At 41.2% G+C, this 12,986-nt stretch overlaps 3 protein-coding genes across 4 annotated transcripts; 1 reads left to right on the forward strand and 2 right to left on the reverse strand.

Moving 5' to 3' along the window:
• Positions 1–46: 46 nt before the first annotated feature.
• med19a (mediator complex subunit 19a) lies at positions 47–5,465 on the reverse strand. Its single transcript, XM_044206116.1, has 6 exons — positions 5,094–5,465; positions 4,511–4,633; positions 2,708–2,841; positions 2,413–2,509; positions 2,232–2,326; positions 47–502 (listed from the first exon to the last, which is right to left on the reverse strand). The coding sequence occupies exons 1-6, from the start codon at positions 5,311–5,313 to the stop codon at positions 437–439; spliced, it is 735 nt and encodes a 244-aa protein (XP_044062051.1). The 5' UTR covers positions 5,314–5,465; the 3' UTR covers positions 47–436.
• An 80-nt stretch (positions 5,466–5,545) lies between these two features.
• Positions 5,546–8,467, reverse strand: si:dkey-6i22.5 (polyamine-modulated factor 1). Its single transcript, XM_044206117.1, has 5 exons — positions 8,241–8,467; positions 7,363–7,468; positions 7,048–7,148; positions 6,114–6,309; positions 5,546–5,719 (listed from the first exon to the last, which is right to left on the reverse strand). The coding sequence occupies exons 1-5, from the start codon at positions 8,465–8,467 to the stop codon at positions 5,657–5,659; spliced, it is 693 nt and encodes a 230-aa protein (XP_044062052.1). The 3' UTR covers positions 5,546–5,656.
• Positions 8,468–8,648: 181 nt separating this feature from the next.
• tmx2a (thioredoxin-related transmembrane protein 2a) lies at positions 8,649–12,981 on the forward strand. Of its 2 annotated transcripts, XM_044206114.1 has the most exons (8): positions 8,649–8,837; positions 8,980–9,040; positions 9,550–9,663; positions 10,626–10,702; positions 11,117–11,223; positions 11,897–11,962; positions 12,116–12,245; positions 12,354–12,981. In XM_044206114.1, exons 1-8 carry the CDS (start codon positions 8,649–8,651, stop codon positions 12,510–12,512), a joined length of 903 nt encoding a protein of 300 aa, XP_044062049.1. In that variant the 3' UTR covers positions 12,513–12,981. The 2 variants fall into 2 exon arrangements, with proteins under 2 accessions (XP_044062049.1, XP_044062050.1); XM_044206115.1 differs by lacking the exon at positions 9,550–9,663.
• Positions 12,982–12,986: the final 5 nt, after the last annotated feature.

Consider the following 12,986-nt stretch of genomic DNA (forward strand, 5'->3'; position numbering starts at 1 on the left):
AACAACCAACAAATCCTACAAGAGGTCTTAGAAGGAGGGTCACAAGCAAAGATAATTACCAAAGTTTATTTGATTTTGGCATTATGGTCAAAAGATATCACAACTAAATCAAAGAGGGACATACATACATGCATACATACAGCGACTGCTCAGTCATTCAGACCACCACACAGCTCATCAGCGGCTTTCTGCCTTTTACACTGTTCTGTAACATTTCTTTCCATCATCACACACATCCACTGTGTCACTGCTCCTTTCACACACACACACACACACACACACACACAAACAACCATTTGTATGATTTGATTCATCCCCTCCCTTGTTAAACATACTCCCATTAATACAATTATCTGTAAAACACACACATCCTCTTACAAAATGCACAGTCACACACACACATTCAAACACAGGCGTGGACACAGTGGGCTCCTGTCTATCTGAGGCTGTTGCTGTTGGGTTGTGATCCAGCGAGGCCGGGGTGGTCGGGACTGTGGCGGTTCTGGAGAGGGACAGAGAGAGCAGTAACGTTGTGGTTTATATTTAATGTGCATCGGTGATCCTGCAATTTAAACAGACTATGGTTTTACTTTTGTAGGCATGCGAGTAACTTGAGCCGAGTGCACAGCTGTTGTAGAGTTCAGAGAGCCTGTTTAAACACTGAATATTGAGGGGAACAAATTAGCTTTCTATCAGCTTTTGGAGGGATCTGATGAGGTTCAAATCTCCATGTTTCATATATTGGGGGGGATGTGACCGCCCTTCCCCCCATGGTGATTATGCAACTGAGGCCTGTACTACGAAGCAAGTTCAACATACTCAGAATCTCTTCGTTATCTGGCTTCACTAAGCCTAACAACCGCAATCACGCTAAGCGGTCATGCGGTTGGTGGTTAGCAACTTGGTAAGTCAACCCAGGTTTTCCCAATCCAGCCATGAGCGCGTTCACATAAGAGGGGCGGTGTTTGCAGCATTTGACAATCGCAAACATGGACAAGTCTACTGGCAGCAGAGCAGCATATTTTAACCTAGGGCAAACTTTAATATTAGACAGATACGAAGAAGTTAAACACATAATCCAGGTTAAAAGAAACACAGTTGCCAAATGCAGGAAGGACAGCAGGCAAAAAAAATTATCGCAGACTGTGAGAATGCTTAATAATATTACTGCACCATCATCAGGGCACGAGTAGATCTGACTATAATTACATTTGTGTATTCCATTAAATTAATGTGTTGCTTTGATGTATTCTTGTGGCGTGTATGACAATTTTAGCCTTATTTTTTCAGCTGCAACCCTGCTGGTGTGAAACAGACTTGGGAGCAAATAAAAGATAAATATAAAAACATAATTCAAAGCAGTAAGTATGCTTACTGTCATATCTTATACAAGGCTTTAGTGCTTTAACCAGTCTCTGTTGTAGGATGATATCGGTATATACAAATCCTATACAATGCTCAGGTTCTTCGCATCACCCACAGCATAGCTAGATAAAAGTACCCGTAGCAAAGTAACACCAGGCAATGCATACAGTCTGCGGGACTGTAAGCGCACATCTCTGACATGTCGCACTGCCAACATATGGCTGAAGAAGTTGACACATCAGATAAGTCAGTCCCTCCGACGAGAATCTGTATCTCTCTTTGTCAGTCTCTGAACACTCTTGCCTTCCTAAGAGACCCTCTCACGATTCGCACACCAAGCTCCACGGGATCTTCTCATGAATGTATTATTAGAACGTAGGTCTTCTTAATACATCCATGGATCGTCTATGAATGTTGATGCCATTATCCAAGAGAATTGATTGGGCAGTAGGTGGTGCTTTTATACCCGTTGATCTGTTATATCGAACATAACCTGCTCCGGAGCAGATTAGGTGTGCAGCATAAGTTACCATGGCGATGTACCTCAGTAAGAAGTGAACCACCCTGAAAACCTGAAGTTACCTCGCTAACCCCAAATCCTGCTTCGTGGTACAGGTCACAAAAATGTCTTCTGTGAAAAAGGCTTATCATGAAGAGGAAACTAAAAGACCTTTTGTTCAAAAGGCACACATTGAATACTTGGTATACAGTTTAAGTTTAAAGATAATAAAGTTTAGGAATGGGTTTGGTGTTGTTAAGGTCAGGATAAAGGTTTCTTCCATCTCTGCCCATAACTGCATTAGGATACATAATAATGCCTAACTGGCAACTTTATGAATTACTGGGGTCTTGATAGATTTACTTACCTTTTTCTTTTTCTTGTCTTTCTTCTTTTTCTTGCGGTCGGGATCGTCGTCCCTCTTTTTCTTCTTCTTCTTGGGATCAGAATCTGATGGAGTTTCTGTGACGTCAAAAACAAGCAGGTCAGTGGGCTGAAAACATCTTACATTCCTTTGCATTTGTGTACATGTATAGTTTATGTCATACCTTGTGGTAATGGGTCCTGTGGTCGATGGTGTTTGTGCTTGTGTTTGCTCTTCTTCTTTGGAGGCTGTATGTGCATCAGTCTGTACTGTTCTGGGAGCTGGGAAAAACAGACACAAAAACAGGCATGCGTGTAAGTACTGAATTTAACAATATAATTAAGAAATGAAGGATACCCGTTTCTAGCAGGCCAGAATACTCGAACTAAAGAGAATTTGCCACAATACTGTTAATAGTTTGAGTAATCAGTATCAGCATGCTGAAACTCGTGTGTATGTGTGTTGTATTCAGGGAGTACCGGTCCTGTGTGTAGTCTGAAGCCTGTGAGCAGAGCGCCGGTCAGTGGGCTGAAGGAGTTCCCACACACTGGAGGCTTATCGATCAGAGATCGCAACGAGCTGCCGTCCTGAGTGCCTGGACAGTCAATCATACCTGCAGCACAGAAGAGAAAGGACAAGTTGGAGTGGGGGTGGGGGGGTGACAGAGTTCGAAATATAAGCAATGAAACAGCAAGGTGGTGAGCACTGAACACACAGCTATGAAGATGTAATAGAGCAAATGTCAAAAACGAAAGCAGTGGCATGTCAGGGGTTTCATTAAGAGGATATCATTTTCACCACTACAGTGTTTACGTCATATACATTTTGCAGAGACTGCTCAGCGCTCCAAAATTATTTCTGTCGCTGCTTCAGAATTTTATGAAATGTCAAGAAGTCGCAATTACACAACTCTGCAGAGCTGTCTGCTCCACTGAACTCAAATGAACGGTTGTCCGCTCTCTCTTTGAGGATGAGAAATTGGAACAGGGACAAGACGTCAATCACTCGCGAAGTCATGACAACTAAATAAACAACAGCGCGAGAATTTCCTCCTCGGGCAGAATGACGAACAGGGCAGAGCATAGTTGGACTGGCCATCAGGAGCACCGGGAGAAATCCCGGTGGGCCGGTCGCTCTGTGGGCAGCTTGAGCAGCCCATTATACAAAAACAAGAGCGAGAGAGATGTGTCGGCGGCCCACTTTGATTACGCACCAGCCCACCTCCTCCTCAAGATCCTCAGTACCAGTTCAACTGCCATAAGAGACAAGACAATAGGGATAAGATAAGCTAGGTTTGGGTTTGGCTGGCTATTTAGCTATATCGGGTGCCTTTTGTTGAAACATGTTCAACTTTTCATGAAGTTGATGCACTCGCCATTGTCACCTTTCGTGAACCAACCAATCACAGCCTGGATGGGGTGGGACATTAAAATAAGGTTGACGTGCTACAGTAAACTTTCGAAATGTTGAACTCATTGCTTTGAATGGTTATGATTATTGACAAGTTACTACTTGGCGTTGACAAATTAAGAGACTAACCACTCAGGTACAACAGAACCTTCAGCATCAACAGGAGATAGGTGTGGTGTGGTTCTTGGGAATACAACTCCATTGGTAGAGTTGGGGTTTCTGGCACAACTTCACAGAGTAGTTTTAAAAGGCCCAAACTACACTTGTAGCATTAAGTACAACTTTATTGTGACACCATATGCATTTCCGCTTATTGCCTTCATCTGAGTCATCCTTTGATCTGTAGGTTTGGGGGCTCCTCCTGTCAATGTGTGGAAGTGTCCTTGAGCATGACACTGAACCCCAAGATATCCCTGATGGGCAGGCCAGCGCCTTGCATGGCAGCTCCGCCGCCATCGGTGTGTGAATGAGACGCATATTTGTAGATCTCTTTGTCCATTAAGGTAGAAAAGTGCTATATAAATGCAGTCCATTACCATTTATAAAGAGAGAGCAACACATTTTCAATGACCCTGATGAAGCTTACAAGCTGAAACGTGTTGGTCTCAAAATGAAGTTGTTTAATACTGCAAGTGTTGCTGGAGTTTTGTTCCCAGAGTGAGGCTGCTAACTGCCAATGACCACCCATTTCACAATGACATGAATTATAATAGAATGAACAGCTATCAAGTATAAAGTCACTTGGAAACAAGTCTCCTACTTTGAACCTGAATCCCTATCTTAAATACATTTATTTTTAGTAATGAGGTGTCTGCAGCCCCCATCATTAACACATGGCTGTCAGGCCACATTTCTTCCTACCCATAACCCACCTGGTAACTCTGGCAGAAAGTTGCTGAGCTTCTCCTTCACCTTCTTCCCACAGAATTTGTTGTAGGCGTGTTCCAGGTTGTAGTGCGTGATGAGGTTGGTGTTTCCCGTTAACTCGTTTCCCACTAAACACAAGGTTTCATTTCAGTGTAATTCATGCAAACACCACAAGTCATGTTATATGTAACTACTTTATACATCTTGTAAATTACTTATTCCAGCAAAAATATTGGTAACCTAGGTGACCATTTCCAACCGGAGATATGGTCATTCCTATGATTTCAGCAGTTACATAATGTTTAACTTTAAGACATAAGAGCTGAGTTAGACATGTCCATCTCCGTTGGACATGTTTTTGTGTCACAGACAACATTAAAACCAACCTTACCTATGAAAAACAGGTGGGCTAATACTAGAAATTAGCTTACTCAATGTTCTCAGTAACACGTATGCTCTTTTGTTGGCTAACGTTAGCTAGCATTGTTTACAAATTGCTTAGCAAGCTTTGATAGCAGCTCAACTTTCTTCAAATTAACAGACAAATAACATATAAAGTATACAACTGTTATAACAGTCCGACAGTACCAGGAAGCTCCCGCAATAAGTAGAAAGGTTCATTCATGGCTCCAGGCTTCCGCAGAGCAGGCCCTTCATCCCCGAGCTGCGGTGGCATCTGCCCCGCCATGGAGACTTGATTTTGCGGTAGAGGCGGCGGAGGTTTCCCTGGTCCGAAACCCAGAGACGACGAGCCGGGCGGTCCCTGAGCTTCATTTTGCCCGAACAGAGTTGAAAACATTTCCGTCATATCTATCACGAATAATACATTTATATGCAAAGAAAAAGCCGGTTTCTTCAAGCGTATGGCCTGCTACTTGTTAGGCTGGAGCTCACCACGAATCCATCTGAGTGTCAACTACTCGACTCTCCAATTCTTTGTGGCATTACTTTCATGGCCCCCGTACCGTAATACCAGGCATAAACACGCAAATTACCATTATGATTGGTGTATGTTGTATAATTACTGAGGTCACAAAGCAATTATTATTTCCAAGATTTCAAGTTTATTTTCAGACAAACAGGCATAGTAAACAAAATCAATATGTACAGTTAAGATAGTTGATTTATCTGCAGGTCAAATCATTTGAAGATCACACATCAAAGACATCAGGGCAGAGAGAAGATGCCAGCCTTTCAAACTCTGTGACTGATGCCTAAAAAGTGAAAAGGAAAAAAACCCCACATACAAATAACTGTTAACACTGAAGGCAAACTTATATTTTATGGTGCATGGTTATCTTTTGGCCCTCAACAACAGCTGTCAGACAATGGCCTCCTTCAAACTATACCAATCCCATTCTTTTTCTCCTTTATTTTTTATTTATTTAAAAAAACACCCCTCCCATTTTCAATATATCAAAGTTATTCAAACTTACCTGCCAAGTAAAATGTAGCTAAAATTACAAGAATATGTTTTCTATGCATTATGTAAAAGAGCACTGGCGTATTCATTTCCAGAGGACATTACTTTACTCTTACTTATACATGTATACCCTTTGTGGGTGTAAAAATAAACATGTTGAATATGTCTTTTGATCTTCCACTCACCTTCCACTCATCAACAGTGGTAGAAATACGGTGTTCAGTCTGATCAATACTTTCTCTACCAGCCTGAACCTTCTGTGCTAGGGCAGCATTCTCTGCTTGAATCTTTTTCAGCTCCAGTCGCATGTAGGCCTCCTGCTTTTGATAGTATGGCATCAAAAAGCTGCAAAAGTCCTGCTCAGGAACGCCACTCGGACGCCTGACAGAACAAGTGAGATGGTAAAGGATTAAAATCCTTAGTATTTCAATCATGTTGCAAAATAGAAATATTACAGTGGTGATATACAGTGCATGAAGAAAGGCAATGCACCTATATACAGGACCTATGGTGAGACACAAGAGCGTAAAATACAGTGTATGCAAGTGTTCAGACAATAAATAAGATGTTCCTTTGTGATTTACACAACAATGCTGGGACAAATTATTGGTACTGTTAGCCAACAACTGCCCACAAAGTTGCCCTGCATTGTTGTTTTAATTACAAAGGAACATCTTATTTATTGTCTGAACACTTGCATACATCTTTATGTATCTACTTTGAAGATTTGTGGAAATTTACATGATGAGTAAGTAAATATTTATCAGTTATGTATTTAACTAACAACAGTTTCCACACAACACTACAATAATTCAGTTAATTAAATGTGAGCGGGATGGAGAGAATCTCAGCAGTTTGCATTCAGAAACAGACAAAAGGTGTGGATTTGCTATATTTTGCTAACTTACTAATTGCTTGTTGTTACCATTTATTTGAATGAGTGGTGGTAATGGGAGCAGATGGATGTCAGAATTCAGATAATGTCAAAGAGGGGAAAGTGCCTTACAGGGAAACTCAGCATTTATAATCCAAAGCTTGACATGTAACCAGTAGATCATTTCACTGGAGAGAAAGCAGAAGATGCTAGAAGGTGAATAGTTTTTAATGCTGTTTACTGACCACGCAGCGTCTGGATTGTTCTTGGCAGCACTCTCCAGTTTGTCCAGCTCATTCAGTTTGAACTCTAACTGGCCTTCTTCAATCAATCTGCTGATGTCCTCCTTCACACACACACACACACACACACACACACACACACACACACACACACACACACACACAGACAGACAGGCATTAGTTCAAACGGGTGAAAATAAAGGCAGGTAGACCAGTGCATACTGCATACACAATATAATATAATACAAACAACAAGGCAGTAGATCCTCCATTTGTTGTTTATTTTAATACATGGTATTAATGTGATGTGCTGCACACCTGTATAGTCCTCCGCAACTCCTCTATGAACTGCTTGTGAATGCTCTCCATCCTCTGAGGGTTCTTCTTGTACAGCGGACGAAACGTGCTGGCGAATCTGTTAAAACTGTGGGTGAAAGCAGTGTCAACCAAAAGGGCAGCTTTGTGTGGCTTTTCCCAAAACACCGGCCCTTTTCTTGGTTACCTAATCTAGTACTGAAATGATTAGTTGATTAATCACAAAGTTGATTGACAGAAAAATAATTGATGACAACAGTTGTGATTACTGAGTTATTGTTCAGTCATTTATGAATAGAAAGTCCCAGATTCACTGTTTACAGCCTCTCAAATGTTTGGATTTGCTGCTTTTCTGGGTTTTATAGATAGAATATATTTGGGTGCTGGATTGTTGGACAAAACAAGCAACTTGAAGGCGTCACCTTGGGCTCTGGGAACTTAAGATGGGCATACTTCACTATTTTCTGACATCTAATGATTAATCAAAAAAATGTATTGAGAGATGAGTTGATAATGAAAATGATAATTTGTAGCTGCCCAAAACAAATCCTTATGTAACTTTAAGAAACACGTCTATTTGTAAAGGGCTAGGAAAATAAGGCAGAATAGGCAGGTGTTTTTAGTTATTATTTCAATTATCAGTTATTTACAATAGATCTGTCCTTCACACCAGCTGTGACTACACAACCGCAGTCACACACTGCTTTTGTAGCTCACCTGTATCTTCATGTTAGCTTGATACCGTTTGAACCTTTTAACTCGCCCCAATTTAATACCATTACACTGTCATTTACAGTAATGCTTATCCATAACACGAGGACTACAAACTCGGACTGCTGCATACAGGCCTTTCAGAAAGATTACACAGAATGACACCTTACTTGGCATGGTCGATTAACTTTTCCAGGCTCTTCTGCATCACTTTGTCGAACAACTTCAACCGGTTATACCGAGCTCCCGTCTCCTCGGACGGCTTACAAACCGATCCAGGGTTTGACATCTGTGAGGAACCTTCGCCTGTAGCTTCATTAGTCTGGTTTTCAGTGGAGTCTTTCACACATATGTTATCTACAGTCTCCTTTTGTGTTGCTACTTCCCTGTCCTCCATCTTTCAGCGACCTCTGTTTACGTTTTGCAGTACCCGCCAAATCTACGGCGAGTCGCCGCGCCCAGAAACTACGAAAGCGTTTTGTTTGGCGCAGGCGCAATTTGATCCAGCCACCACGTCAAGTCACTTCAGCTGTCTTTCCTCCTCAAACCCCTTCTGGTATCCTGTCGCATCTGCCAACATGGGTCTAATCACAGGACTCTATACTTTCTTGTACCACTTACCTCAGATTTACAAATGGCTGCTGAAACCGTATTATATCACCTCGTTCTTCATGACCGTCGCCTTCCTGGTGGTCCGAAAGGCTCCCGGTCTGTGCGATCACCTGGCGACCCAGCGGGAGGACGGCAACTCCTGCGACTTTGACTGGGTGAGCATGGTGGGGTTAGGGTTGCGCTGCAGTGCTGCCTGCTGCTAAATATGGTGGGGCTAAGTTAGCTGGTGTATGATGAGTTAGCTAATTTACTCACTTATCACAAAGTTGTCCCATGTTGTTTCTTTTTGTTTCACAGAGAGAAATGGAAATACTTATGTTTCTCAGTGCAATAGTGATGATGAAGAACAGGAGAGCGAGTAAGTAGCCTGCCTACCCCCACACACACACACACACACACACACACACACACACACACACACACACACACACACACACACTTGTCTATGTGTAAACCAACTCATATCATAACATGGTAAGTGTTTGTTTACACTGTAAACGGTCACATCATCAGAAGTGGCCCATGCGCCAAGCCAGTGATGCTCAATTTTGGACCACCAAGGTTTCATCTAAACTGTAGACAGCTATGTGACTGTGTTCGCCATTTGTCTTCAATAATGAGTAACCGTTAAACTTCAACCAAATGGGTATTTGTGACCTAATGTGTAACTGTTTTAAATCCTTAACCTGAAAGTGTGCTGAGGTGAGAAGCCCTGCACCAAGCCACATCCAGAAGTGCTAAAACTTTGCTTTGTTGTGTAAACATTACAGTTGCAGTGTAATCCTGCCCTCCTCTGACCTTGAAACAACAGCCTGAAGGTTTTTCCTCTGCTGCATTCATTGTTCCTCCTCTCTTCCTCTTTCTCAGTCACACTGGAGCAGCACATAGGCAACTTGTTCCTGTTCAGTAAAGTGGCCAATGTCATCCTCTTCTTCAGGCTGGACATTCGGCTCGGCATCCTTTACCTCGCATTGTGTGTCGGTCAGTGGCCTTAAAACCCTTGTTATAAATACTGCCCCACCCATGACTAAATTTGAGTTATGGGAATGGATATTTATGGAAAACCGTCTTCCATTAAGTAGGACACATTACAATAGTGTTTCTTAGAAGCAGCAGGGTACCAGCCCATCAGCTCCACCTCAAAATGGTGCAATTAAAAGGCACTGTTAAGCGACACCGCTACAGATGCAGGGTATCCTTCAGGAAATTGTTTAGCAGAGGTGGATCCTTTCACATTTGGTCTTGTAGTCACTTTTGTCAGTAGATGACAACCTAAACAGTTGGCAAACTCATTAAATATGCAACATTGGCTTTGTGAAATAGCTCATCTGCTGTTTTTCCCTGAATGTTAATGTTTAATTTCAAGTGTATTCATTTTAATAATGTTAGCGGAGGTCGCCTTTATTTCACAATTTCATCATAAAACACTGTGGGAAACCCTCAGATGCCACACAGGACATTTTATTAAAGCCAAATATTGACTTGGATCTATATATTCGCCTACATTTTCTATGGAATTATTGGTAGATATTCATAAAATAAGCCAAATTTTGGTGAAATTGATTAACGTGAAAACAAAACAAAGATATCTGCAATCTGCAATTGGAACTCCTGTTTTATTACCGTTTTTTCGACCCTACTGGTCTTCCTCCAGCCATCTCTACTAAAGCTTAAAGGAGCTCTGATTCCAGTGTGTGGGTACCTTTCTTTTATATTCCCCTTTTTGGTGTTTGTTCCACTGAGGTATTGCAGATGCGCGCACAACTACTCTTGAACTGAATAACGCGACTTAACTTCAAACAATGCTTTTAGGGTTTTAGTGTGTATTTATTAACCTAAGTTGAGATTTTCATAGCTTCAGAAAATGTAAAACTTAAATTTAGCCATAGTTTTCATCCACTGGGAACCTCTGTAATGTAAACTTATCAATGCCTTTTCTCCAGCATTCGTCATGACCTGTAAGCCACCTCTCTACATGGGCCCTGAGTACATCAAGTACTTCAGTGACAAGACCATAGATGTGAGTATTACACTACAGACTATGCTGAATTGCAGTTGTTTAAATGCTAGTAAATTCCCTCATGATGTAGGAAGACTATTTGGATGTACAGTAGTACCTCAGGCCTCTGAAATGTTTAGTGAAAGCTTTGAAACAACACAACTGTTGTAATCAAGTATTCATATGCAATATAATAAGAACACAAAGATGTGAGATTCTGAGATTGTTTTCTTTTAGTTCCAATCAAATGAACAAAAGTTCTGTAGCATTTTGGACAGTGTCCATCAAACATGGAAGGCCCATTATAATAGCAGTATGCCAATTAATATTATAATATGAAATAAAATATTAGACCTCCCTAATTGATGATGCTGCAGTCCTGGAGGTGAGTAGTATGATCTGTTCTAATCTAATGTTGTGTTGCTGAGTCATTAGGAGGAGCTGCAGAGAGACAGTCGTGTCACCTGGATTGTTGAATTCTACGCCAACTGGTCCTCGGACTGCCAGTCTTTCGCTCCCGTCTTTGCCGACCTTTCTCTCAAGTAAGAGATAAGTAAATACAGGCCTTCCAGTAATCAAGATACTGATGCCTACAGTGTCTGCCAGGGTCTCCCCAGGCTCTCCCTCAGTTAATTAGTCATTATTGAACTACAGATGTAGTTATGATTGGCTGAGCTGCGTTCAAGACAAGACAAAATACTAGACAAATACACACTTTTGACTATAAACCTACAAATCACCAGTCACACCTTTTGTTTAAATAAGCAAGATTGATGTCTATTTACTTTTAGGAAGTATATTGCTTGAAGAAATTAACCTTATGATTACCAAAAAGTTTAAAACCAAAATTTCTTGAATCTACTGAGCATTATATATGCTTTAATATTATTTTATTAGTTTGGAGCTGTTCTGCATTCACTGTAAAATCATGGTCTTTGATGTCTTAGATACAAATTTACACTGGTGTCATGTATTCAATGGAAGACTGGCTTAATAACTCCCTTCCATATTCCATGCTGTATTTCTGTCCAAATTATACATTTTTAAAGTTTAGGTTTTAATCAAAATAAGATGTAAGTTACTTATTTAAGATGCATGTTTCCTTCAGTAATCACAATCATATTGTTGGATTAAACTGTTTCAAATGCTTTGGCCATGACTTAAATTTTGACTTGAGGCCTAAATGTCTTGTGTATCTTCCCCTACGTACTGCAGGTACAACTGTGATGGACTCCGGTTTGGGAAGGTGGACATCGGACGCTATGGAGAGGTTTCAGAGAGGTCAGTCATTTTCTCCACTGTGCACCTGTTTTTAAAGATGCAGCAGCTGTTTTAATTCCATAATACTGTTTGTTTATGCTTTCCACAAATTCCTTCTTTTGACAGATTCCCTGAGCACAGGTATTGACTGTCCCATGAATTCTTTCTGAACAGGTACAAGGTTAGTACTTCTCCTCTGGCTAAGCAGCTGCCCTCACTAGTAATTTTCCAAGGAGGGCGGGAAATTATGAGACGTCCGATGGTGGACAATAAAGGGAGAGCTGTATCTTGGACCTTCAATGAGGTAAATCTAGCTTGTAACAAACACATGGAGTATGCACTAAGTAGGTGTTGCTTGCAACAGCCTCGCATTCACACATAGATGCTAATATGAAGCTTACTTCCTCCCTAGGAGAACATTATCCGAGAGTTTAACCTCAACGAGCTCTTCCAAAAATCCAAGAAGCTGAACAAAGGCCGAGCTTTGAAAGAAGAGGAGCAGAACGGCTCTCAGCCAGAGGAGGGCAGCGACGAGCCAGAGCAGCCCACAGAAAGCAAGAAAGACCAGTGAAGAGGACGATTCAGAGCGGCTGCACGAAGTTATTCCTCTAGTTATTTCTCCAACATTGCTATACCTTAAATTATTGCAAAAATGCAGAATATTATGGAATGGAGAAGAAAATAGGTTCAACCAGTACTAGATGTCATCTCTACGCTAAGTCCTAACTGTGGCAAAAAAAAAAAAAAAGCTGGACCATGGTTCCCTGGTCTGACTGGGTATGATTTAGTGTGGTTTCAATGCAGCCTTGCAAAAGATAAGCAATGATTTGGGGACATTTTATTACAGACCTTAAGTTATTTGAGAACAAATGCCTTTTTTGTAATGATTGCTTTTTTGGCTACATTCAGCAACATCTCATCACTGCGTGTAAACATTTCCTGCCTGTATTTTGCAACTAGTATGTTTACTGAAGTCTCATATTTCAAAACCAAAGTGAGAGGTGAAACTGAAATTAAAAAAAGATAGTGTGCACAGTTAAGATTC

This window comes from Siniperca chuatsi, linkage group LG8, assembly GCF_020085105.1.
Source record: "Siniperca chuatsi isolate FFG_IHB_CAS linkage group LG8, ASM2008510v1, whole genome shotgun sequence".
Lineage (NCBI taxonomy): Eukaryota > Metazoa > Chordata > Actinopteri > Centrarchiformes > Sinipercidae > Siniperca > Siniperca chuatsi.

Bases quoted from the DNA above. Each gene is read 5' to 3' on its own strand.
- med19a (XM_044206116.1), bottom strand. From the start codon at position 5,313: ATGACGGAAATGTTTTCAACTCTGTTCGGGCAAAATGAAGCTCAGGGA. The intron at 4,634-5,093 runs GTACTGTCGGAC...CCTTGTGTTTAG, and splicing joins CTTATTGCGGGAGCTTCCTG to TGGGAAACGAGTTAACGGGA. The intron at 2,327-2,412 runs GTATGACATAAA...TTGACGTCACAG, and splicing joins ACAGGACCCATTACCACAAG to AAACTCCATCAGATTCTGAT.
- si:dkey-6i22.5 (XM_044206117.1), bottom strand. From the start codon at position 8,467: ATGGAGGACAGGGAAGTAGCAACACAAAAGGAGACTGTAGATAACATA. The intron at 7,469-8,240 runs GTAAGGTGTCAT...TTTCACCCACAG, and splicing joins AAGTTAATCGACCATGCCAA to TTTTAACAGATTCGCCAGCA. The intron at 6,310-7,047 runs GTCAGTAAACAG...TTGTTCTGTCAG, and splicing joins AACAATCCAGACGCTGCGTG to GCGTCCGAGTGGCGTTCCTG.
- tmx2a (XM_044206114.1), top strand. From the start codon at position 8,649: ATGGGTCTAATCACAGGACTCTATACTTTCTTGTACCACTTACCTCAG. The intron at 9,664-10,625 runs GTCAGTGGCCTT...CCTTTTCTCCAG, and splicing joins TTACCTCGCATTGTGTGTCG to CATTCGTCATGACCTGTAAG. The intron at 10,703-11,116 runs GTGAGTATTACA...CTGAGTCATTAG, and splicing joins TCAGTGACAAGACCATAGAT to GAGGAGCTGCAGAGAGACAG.